Source organism: Microcaecilia unicolor, chromosome 11, assembly GCF_901765095.1.
Source record: "Microcaecilia unicolor chromosome 11, aMicUni1.1, whole genome shotgun sequence".
Lineage (NCBI taxonomy): Eukaryota > Metazoa > Chordata > Amphibia > Gymnophiona > Siphonopidae > Microcaecilia > Microcaecilia unicolor.
Window position 1 is genome coordinate 67,837,154 of NC_044041.1, and position 9,792 is coordinate 67,846,945.

Sequence of the window (9,792 nt, forward strand, 5' to 3'; positions counted from 1 at the left end):
ACTCCCCCTCAAATCACAAATCAGGAACCCTGGAATATAGCTCAATTCAACATTTACTCCGATTCCCCAAATCCAAGGAACCTTCAAGAGCAGTTTCTATCACTTGTGACAACTACAATGTCTGTCTTCTTACACTGAGAAGGCAAGCCTTGTCTCAGTTGTGCATGCCATGACAACATCAAGACGATTATTGTAATGCAATCTACACTGGTCTGACTACAAAGGGTTTGCACCAGCTCCAGTTGATTCAGAATGCTACAGCTAAACTAATAGAAGGTTGTAAGCAATGTGACCATGTAAAACCATTTTTGCATAAACTTTACTGGCTGCCAGTACAATATAGAGCCAGATTTAAAACTGTGTTTGACCTTCAAGGTCCTTAAAGGAAATTGCCCCGAGTAATTGAACAGACATCACCCTTCTACACACCCTCAAGGCCACTAAGGTCCTTCCCAAGGAGTATCCCTAACCACACCTCCTCCAAAGGGCATCACACAATCTGGTACCCGCGAGCCTTCTCCGGAGTAGCCACCACACTCTGGAATGCACTCCCTGAAAGGTTTCACTTAACACAAGACTCTCTCTACTTCAAGAAGCAGGTGAAAGCTTGGCTCTTCAACCGGGTTTCTAATAGAAGAAGTAAATGACACTGGCTGAACATACTACAGCAGGACATGTTTATCCACTCCTACCATAGCTAAGAATGTTCAAGCACCTTTCTGACCTCATTTGCAACCTTCTTTAAGTACATAAGTATTGCCATACTGGGACAGACAAAGGTCCATCAAGCCCAGGATCTTGTTTCCAACAGTGGCCAATCCAGGTCACAAATACCTGGCAAGATCCCGAAAAAGTACAAAACATTTTATGCTGCTTATCTCAGCGGTGGATTTTCCCAAGTCCATTTTAATAATGGTCTATAGACTTTTCCTTTAGGAAGCCGTCCAAACCTTTTTTAAACTCTGCTAAGCTAACCGCCTTTACCACATTCTCTGGCAACGTATTCCAGAGTTTAATTACACATTGAGTGAAGAAATATTTTCTCCAATTCGTTTTAAATTTACTACTTTCTAGCTTCATTGCATGCCCCCTAGTCCTAGAATTTTTGGAAAGCGTGAACAGACGCTTCACATCTACCTGTTCCACTCCACTCGTAGACCTCTATCATATCTCCCCTCAGCCGTCTTTTCTCCAAGCTGAAAAGCCCTAGACACTTTAGCCTTTCCTCATAGGGAACTCATCCCATCCACTTTATCATTTTCATCGCCCTTCTCTGCACCTTTTCTAATTCCACTATATCATTTTTGAGATGCGGTGACCAGAACTGAACACAATATTCGAGGTGTAGTCGCACCATGGAGTGATACAAAGGCATTATAACATCCTCATTTTTGTTTTTCATTCCTTTCCTAATAATATCTAACATTGTTTGCTTTCTTAGCAGCTGCAGCACACTGAACAGAAGGTTTCAACGTATCAACAATGACACCTAGATCCCTTTCTTGGTCGGTGACTCCTAACGTGGAACCTTGCATGACGTAGCTATAACTCGGGTTTCTCTTTCTTACATGCATCACTTTGCACTTGCTCACATTAAACATCATCTGCCATTTAGACACCCAGTCTCCCAAGGTCCTCTTGTAATTTTTCACAATCCTCTCGCGATGTAACGACTTTGAATAACTTTGTGACGTCAGCAAATTTAATTAACTCACTAGTTACTCTCATCTTTAGGTCATTTATAAATATGTTAAAAAGCAGCGACCCCACCACAGACCCCTGAGGAACCCCTAATTACCCACTAATTACCCGGCTCCATTGATAATACTGACCATTTAACCCTACTCTCTGTTTTCTACCCTTTAACCAGTTTTTAATCCACAATAGGAAAGTACCTCCTATCCCACGGCTCTCTCATTTCCTCTGGAGTCTTTCATGAGGTACTTTGTTAAACGCGTTCTGAAAATCCAGATACACAATATCAACCGGCTCACCTTTATCCACGTTTGTTCACCCCTTCAAAGAAATGCAATAGATTGGTGAGGCAAGATTTCCCTTCACTAAATGCATGTTGACTGTCTCATTAATCCATGCTTTTGAATATGCTCAGTAATTTTTTTCTTTATAATAGTCTCTACCATTTTGCCAGGCATCGACGTCAGACTCACCGGTCTCTAATTTCCCGGATTTCTTTGTCTCCCTTATTTTCTTACTCCTGTTACCCTATTTATCTATATGTTACATCTTTGCTTACACCCTATGTTGTCTATTAAAATGTTTTATTGTGCAGACATTACACTGTAGCATAATATGGCATACTTTGTATTGTTTGAATATTTTTACTGCTGTAATTGTTTTCTTCCTGTACAATGCCTTGAGTCAATTCCTTCAAAACGACAGTAAATAAATCCTAATAAAGATTTTCAGCCCACTGATGTGAAAAAGCAGTAATTTTAAAATCACTGCTATTTATAAATGTTTCTGATTTATAACAGAATTTTGTTTAGAAAGTTGTTTCCCTTCCCAATCACACTCGGTTCAAACAGCATCCCCACTGCACAGATCAGTCTGTCTGTGAAAGAAGAACGGAATGCAGAAACGCTCAAAAGGAGGATTTATTTATTTACACAATTTCCAGTAAAATAATTTTACTTCAGTGGAATGAACCTGGATGAGTGGGTGGCACCAATACCAGGTCTGCCATGCTTCACTGGCTTGTATGTGATGGAAAATTCACCCAGGTAGTGGCCAATCATCTCAGGCTGCAAGGAAACAAAAATTAACAATGCTATAATTTTTACAGCATTTATGACAAATTACTACAGATTATTCATGACCATAAATCCAATCATATCTCTAACTACCACCTGTCTTTCACCTATTGAGGCCCCCTACCTGGTGGGAGTGTCCTTAGACAAAAGGGCAGGTCCCATCCATAGGGCCGTCCCTCCTCCCCAGGTTTACACAATCCTAATGTCACACAGCACAAGACACAGATAGACCAAAATAGACAATCTGCTGAATGGCAGACTAGATGGACCACTCCAGGTAAATGTGCATATGAATTCCATATGAATACCCAGCCTCCCCCTTCCTGTGTCTCTCTCATTTAACTTTCTGGAGTAGTACCACTGCCTCTTTTTGTATGTTGGTGGATGTGGATCTGCTCTCAGTTGCTGCTTGCATCTTATGCATCAATACCATCTGCCCACATACATGCAATACAAACTAGGCAGAGATGGAAGGCTCTCTGCATGATTTTCTTCAGTTCCTCCAAGTTGTAGGTGTTTTTTTCATTAGACTAACTCAATGTATTTGACAAGCTTTCAAGAGTTATCACAAACAACTTTGGTTATTGATCCCCCCCCACAAACCTAAATGGACTAAAACAGCAATTGCAATTTTCTGCTTCGATTCTTCCAAATTTGAGTTTTGGAAAGGAATTGGAAACATGGTTTTCCTTCCACTTATTTTAATTTAAAATCATGATTTTAAATTAAAATAAGTGGAAGGAAAACCATGTTTCCAATTCCTTTCCAAAACTCAAATTTGGAAGAATCGAAGCAGAAAATTGCAATTGCTGTTTTAGTCCATTTAGGTTTGTGGGGGGGGATCAATAACCAAAGTTGTTTGTGATAACTCTTGAAAGCTTGTCAAATACATTGAGTTAGTCTAATGAAAAAAACACCTACAACTTGGAGGAACTATATATATACATATATATATATACATACACACACATTTATTTGGGGAAGAGAGAGAAGGCCATGAATGAATATTAAGGCTGGTAAAGGGACCCACAAACATATGTTTGCCTAGGGCCCATTACAGCATTAATCCAGTCCTGTACACCATCTTCTGATGGCCCTGTCTCTTATGAGCACTCAGTATATATACCCTAGCAGTGTCTGGTTGATGCCCACCTTGATTTCCACTTGGTTGAAAGTTTTACCATTGTACACTCCCACCATGCTGCCCACCATCTCGGGGAGAATAATCATATCACGCAGGTGAGTTTTGACAACCTCTGGCTTCTCCAAGGGTGGAGCCTCCTTCTTAGCCTTACGGAGACGCTTCAACAGAGAATGCTGCTTACGTCGCAAACCCCGATTCAGCCGCCTACGCTGACGAGCACCATAAAGCTGCATCAGCTGCTCGCTGCGGGGGAAAAAAAAAAGCTTTAAGTTTAGTCTAAAATCTAACAGAAAAGCCACTCTCCAAACACTTTAGATCAGCTGAAAGGTAACAAGTAAGAACTAGGAACACTGTCATATACACTTTATTTTACGTCTCCATACACTGTAGATAGGGACTGAAATGCCCATCTAAAAATGTGCCCAGTTTACCTCCTGGTTATACTACCAAAGACCACAGCTAATTTTGTGCTTTCCCTTCTCTCTTTCACAACTAGCATTCTCTAGACTTACCTCATGCCATCAACTGTTAACATCTTTACCTTCAATATCTGCCCAAGACACTCATGTATCTGCCATACTTCCCACGAAGAAAAATTCTTACTTTACTCCCTTTTCTTTTTCACTGAATGTTTCCTGTGCTTCTTTCTGAATGTCTATCATTCTAACTCTTTGCACAGCCTAACCCACCACGCTACAGAAGTGGCATGTCCTGTATTTTATCATCTTTAGTATTTATGTTTGCAGAAGCTATTCCCTAGTTGAAATGTTAGAAAGAATCTGAAAGAAAAAAAAAATTAAGGTAAAAAACATTTTTGCTCTTTTAGTCTTTATTCTCAGTTTTAACCTATTTTTTCTACTATTGCTTTTTTTTTTTTTTTTTACTTAGTCCAATTTATAATTATTTTGTTGTTGTGATGAGATTAGATGCCTGACACGAGAAAGGGACCACAGAATGAACGTACTCATATCCCTCTCCACTCCCAAACTTCCTGCTAATCTCAATTCTGCATGTACCACCTTGCTATGTCGAATATCTGAACAGACTTACAACGCAGGCACATTGTGCTCTCTTCCTCAGAATGGTCAAATGCCACCCAGAGGTAGTTTAACCCATTAGTGCCCAGTGGTCCCATATGGCTTATTATAGGAACAATGGGCACTAATGGGTTAAAAACTCCGGTTCTCTCCAAACATTGTCCCCTTACCTACTTATGAACAAAACAGCAAAGAAAGAAAATGTCAAATAGGAGCATATGGCCTTTCTAGCCAGTCCATCCATATCAATTACTATACTATCCTTTCCCTTAAAGAGCCTCAGTGCTTATCCCATGCTTTTCTGAATATGGATACACTCCTGATCCATACCATCTTCACTAGGAGGCCACTCCAAGCATCCACCATCTTTTCCATAAATACATTTCCTTAGATTATTCCCAAGTCTATCCCCTTTTACCTTCACTCTAGGAACCCTCATCCCAGGAGTTTCCTTTTCACTGAAAGAGGCTGCCTCCCGTGCATTTATGCCCTGAAAGTACTTCTCTCTCTCCATCTCACCTTTCTTTATTCAGTGATGTGAACAAGTTTTGTCTCTCTCTGATTTCCCCTATTATTACATGTGTCACACTAAATGGTTTCTCAACTTTAAACAAAAGATAATATTAGACAAAGGGAAACCAAGTTAACAATACAGTTTTTAAATTACTTCAATTATTTAAGGCACAAAGTTATCCAAAACCGATATCACCCATGTGAAAAAGTAACTGCCCCCTAACCTTAACTACTTGCATTACCTTTGGCAACAATAATTGCAACCAAACACTTTCTATAATTTGGAATCATTCTTTCACATTGCTGTTGAGGAATCTTAGCCCACTCTTTACAGAAAAAAAAAGTTGCTTACTTGTAATAGGGTTCTCTGGAGCCAACGTTCCAGAGCTCTCCCCTAGCCAATTTCAAATCTTTTTGCAGTTCCAGGCATGTACAGGGATTCCCATGTTAAGAGAGCCTGGCATGGAGCAAGGTTTGGTTCTACTATAGAAGTTAAAGTGGTAGTGAAGCAGGTCAGCAAGGCTGAGTACGGGGGAGGGGGAATGATTGCATTTGCCTGCTGTCTACAGAGAACCCATGTAACAGGGAAGCAATTGCTTTCTTTGCAAACATGCAGGGAATATGCAGTTGGTGACTCCCTAGTTGTGATCGTCAAAGGTGTCTTATTTGTTAACAAGCGACCCGCAAAAGATGGGCGAAGTGAGAAGTCAGCATGCAAAAAGGCTGCAAAGAACCACTTGGCCAAAAGCAACATCTCTTGCTCAGTTGAGTCCAAGTAATAGTGTTTAGTGACCATGTCAAAGGACGACCAAGTGGAAGCACTGCATATTTCCATGACAGGAACAATCCGAGAAGTGCCATGGGGGACGCTTGATGGTAGGTGATGCAGTCCAATATCCAGGTGCAGATAGCCTGACTGAAGGCTGGTAAGCCCGAAGGTGATAAACAGTTGTGACTCTTTGCAAAGGGCCTCAGTCTCTCAGAGACAGAAGAGCAAGGCACACTTACAGTCCAGAGAATGTAGTACCTCTTCCATAGGCGTAGAATGTAATTTCAGGAAGGCGGTCAGAGGATGATGGACTGGTTTAGGTAGAATGCCAAGATGACCTTCAGGAGGATTTTGGATGGGTATGTAGGGAGAAAAGAAGCACAGGTTATTAAGGCTTCTAAGTTTCCTGAGACATCTAGCTGGAGTGATGGCCAAGAGGAACACTGTATTCAAGTGAAATGTTTGATAGGCTAGGCTGAGAAGCTCAAAGAGATCACACATGTGCAAAAGACAATATTGAGGTCCCATGGGATGTGCAATGGTGGGGGGGGGGGGGGGCAACATGCATGAGGTGTTATGAAATGGGTGACAAATGGATGGGCAGAGATCGTTTGTTGTCCACCACATCACAGGAGGCAGTATCTGCAGTCTAGTGACGTTAGACAAGGAGATACGCGAGGATTTCAGGAAAGGGACAGAAGAATGGATCAAAACTCAAGGAGTGTACCCAGTGGGATGAAGTGGATCCATTTGATATGTTATGATCAATTCTGCTCACTGCATCTCCCCACAAAAAAAAAAAATAATAATAATACAGCAGAATTAGAAAAGGTACACAGAAGGGCAATAAAAATGATAACAAGGATGGGATGATGTCCCTATGAGGAAAGGCTAAAGCAGTTAGGGCTCTTCAGCTTAGAGAAGAGATGGCTGAGAGGAGATATGATAGAGATCTATAAAATACTAAGTGGAATGGAAAGGGTATATGTGAATTGCTTGTTTACTCTTTCCAAAAATACTAGGACTAGGAAAAAAGCAATGAAGCCAAATAGTAAATTTAAACAAAACAAACTGGAGGAAGTATTTCTTCACTCAACGTGTAATTAAACTCTGGAATTCATTGCCAGAGAATGCGATGAGTTAGCTTAGCAGGGTTTAAAAAAAAAAGGTTGGGCTAATTTCCTAAAAGAAAAGTCCATAAATCATTAAGATGAATTTGGGTAAATCCATTGCTGTACTGGAAGCATTGAGGACTCTACTGAACTGCAGAAGGCATGTTATTTTAAAATGCTGTGCAACAAATAGGTATTTTTTACAGCAAATTAAGTTACAAAAAAATGTACACTACAATCTTATAAGTCAACAAGCAACAAAGCTCGTTTCGTGAAAAATGAAACGGGCCCTAGGAAGGCTCTCCCCTGCCCTCTCCTCCATGTCCAGCGATTCTTCCTTCCCCTCCCCTCCGTGTCCCGCGATTCTCCTCTGCCCTCCCTTCCGTGTCCTGCGATTCTGGCCTCCCCTCCATGTCGATTCTCCTCTGTCCTCCCCTCCCAACCCATGTCCAGCGATCCTCCCCTCCCATCCCATCCATGGCCAGTGACTCTGTCCTTCCTGCCGCCCTCTACCTTTAAGCCGTTCATCTTACCTCAGGTGGCAGCGGCAGCAGGCTGGGCTCGCGTCGCCTCCAGGCTTCCCTCTCAGTGACCCACCCTCCTCCTCCTCCACCGTCATTTCGTCTTTACGCGAGGGCGGGACACAGAGTGAAGGGAACGCTGGAGACGAGCTGCCCTCCATGTTGATTCTCCTCTGCCCTCCCCTCCCATCCATGGCCAGTGACTCTATCCTTCCTGCCGCCCTCTACCTTTAACATAGTAACATAGTAGATGATGGCAGAAAAAGACCTGCATGGTCCATTTAGTCTGCCCAACAAGATAAACTCATATGTGCTACTTTTTGTGTATACCTTACCTTGATTTGTATCTGCCATTTTCAGGGCACAGACTGTAGAAGTCTGCCCAGCACTAGCCCCGCCTCCCAACCACCAGCCCCGCCTCCCACCACCGGCTCTGCCACCCAATCTCGGCTAAGCTTCTGAGGATCCATTCCTTCTGAACAGGATTCCTTTATGTTTATCCCACGCATGTTTGAATTCCATTACCGTTTTCATCTCCACCACCTCCCGCGGGAGGGCATTCCAAGCATCCACCACTCTCTCCGTGAAAAAATACTTCCTGACATTTTTCTTGAGTCTGCCCCCCTTCAATCTCATTTCGTGTCCTCTAGTTCTACCGCCTTCCCATCTCCGGAAAAGGTTAGTTTGCAGATTAATACCTTTCAAATATTTGAATGTCTGTATCATATCACCCCCGTTTCTCCTTTCCTCCAGGCCGGGCTCACGTTGCCTCCAGGCTTCCCTCTCAGTGTCCCGCCCTCCTCCGTCATTTCGTCTTTACGCGAGGGTGGGACACAGAGGGAAGGGAACGCTTGAGGCGAGCTGACGTCAGCATGCTGTTACGAACCCAGCCAGCCATCCAGGGAAGCAGAGTTACAAATTATTATATAAAGATACCTGATGTAATGAGAAAGCACTGAAAAAATTTTTTTCTTCTAATCTTCAGAATTCCTAATAGAAATTATAAGTCTGCTTGTTTCTAAACACCTGAAAACAAAAATTATATTTCTTTAGAATTTGGGAAAACTTTATGTGCTTAAATTAGAACTAGATCCCTTACTAGGACATGTCCAGGAGCTGATCCAGGTCCACCCCTCTGTAGGTGAATTTTCTGAATGTTCTCTTCTTCTTCTGCTCCACTTCTGCCTGTAGGCGCAAAGACACTCATAAAACTTTATACAAAAAGAGAATATTTCAGCAAAAAGCACCATGCATCGCTCAACAGAGTCCTAAGGCCCCAGCACCCAAAAAAAAAACATACTCCAGCACACGAAAACACCAAAAAAGCAACTTCCGCAATGCGGTGCGGAAGAAAACAATAACCCACGAGTCCAGAGACGTTTCAACCCCACCTCCGTAGATCCTCCATCAGCCAGCACATCCACAGGAAGGCCGAGGTAGACACCGGGACAGGTAGCGGCTCTCTCCCCCAGGCTTCAACGACAATATCACCCCAATCACACTAGTAAAAGCACATCCGAGAAGAACCAGAAATACTAGAAGCACCACAGCCACCATTACCGACAGATGTAAAGAGATTGTAAACAGCAGCAATATACCGCTAACCCACCATTTCTAGCGACAACTCTTCCAAAAGGCCAACTTCCGCTCGAGGAGCTCCTGAAATCGCGAGAGCTTTCCACTACTTCCGGCGCGCGCCTACTACTAAATGCGACAAGGATGACAGGAAAGGAGGTTAGATTGAGAACAGGCGACACCAAGGAGGTTGAACAAAACAGGAGACAGCAGGGGTGTTCCTACCTAGTCCATTATACGGGCTGAAGCCAGTAGGCGGAGCTTGACGCCGTTTTAGTTCACCCAAAACAATAGTAAACGCTTTTACGCTATTGAAAACAATAGCCAAAGATGATTAGAAATAAGGGACT

At 42.5% G+C, this 9,792-nt stretch overlaps 1 protein-coding gene across 1 annotated transcript; it reads right to left on the minus strand.

Moving 5' to 3' along the window:
• Nucleotides 1–2,597: 2,597 nt before the first annotated feature.
• RPS15 (ribosomal protein S15) lies at nucleotides 2,598–9,579 on the minus strand. The gene is made up of 4 exons (XM_030219493.1): nucleotides 9,477–9,579; nucleotides 8,967–9,052; nucleotides 3,924–4,158; nucleotides 2,598–2,762 (listed from the first exon to the last, which is right to left on the minus strand). Exons 1-4 carry the CDS (start codon nucleotides 9,477–9,479, stop codon nucleotides 2,649–2,651), a joined length of 438 nt encoding a protein of 145 aa, XP_030075353.1. The 5' UTR covers nucleotides 9,480–9,579; the 3' UTR covers nucleotides 2,598–2,648.
• Between the last annotated feature and the right edge of the window lie 213 nt (nucleotides 9,580–9,792).

What these genes read in the sequence shown, in the direction of transcription:
- RPS15 (XM_030219493.1), bottom strand. An exon ending in CAGCTCCTGGACATGTCCTA is followed by an intron (nt 4,159 to 8,966) that starts GTAAGGGATCTA and finishes TTTCCCCCGCAG; the next exon opens with CGAGCAGCTGATGCAGCTTT. An exon ending in TCAACCAAGTGGAAATCAAG is followed by an intron (nt 2,763 to 3,923) that starts GTGGGCATCAAC and finishes GTTTCCTTGCAG; the next exon opens with CCTGAGATGATTGGCCACTA.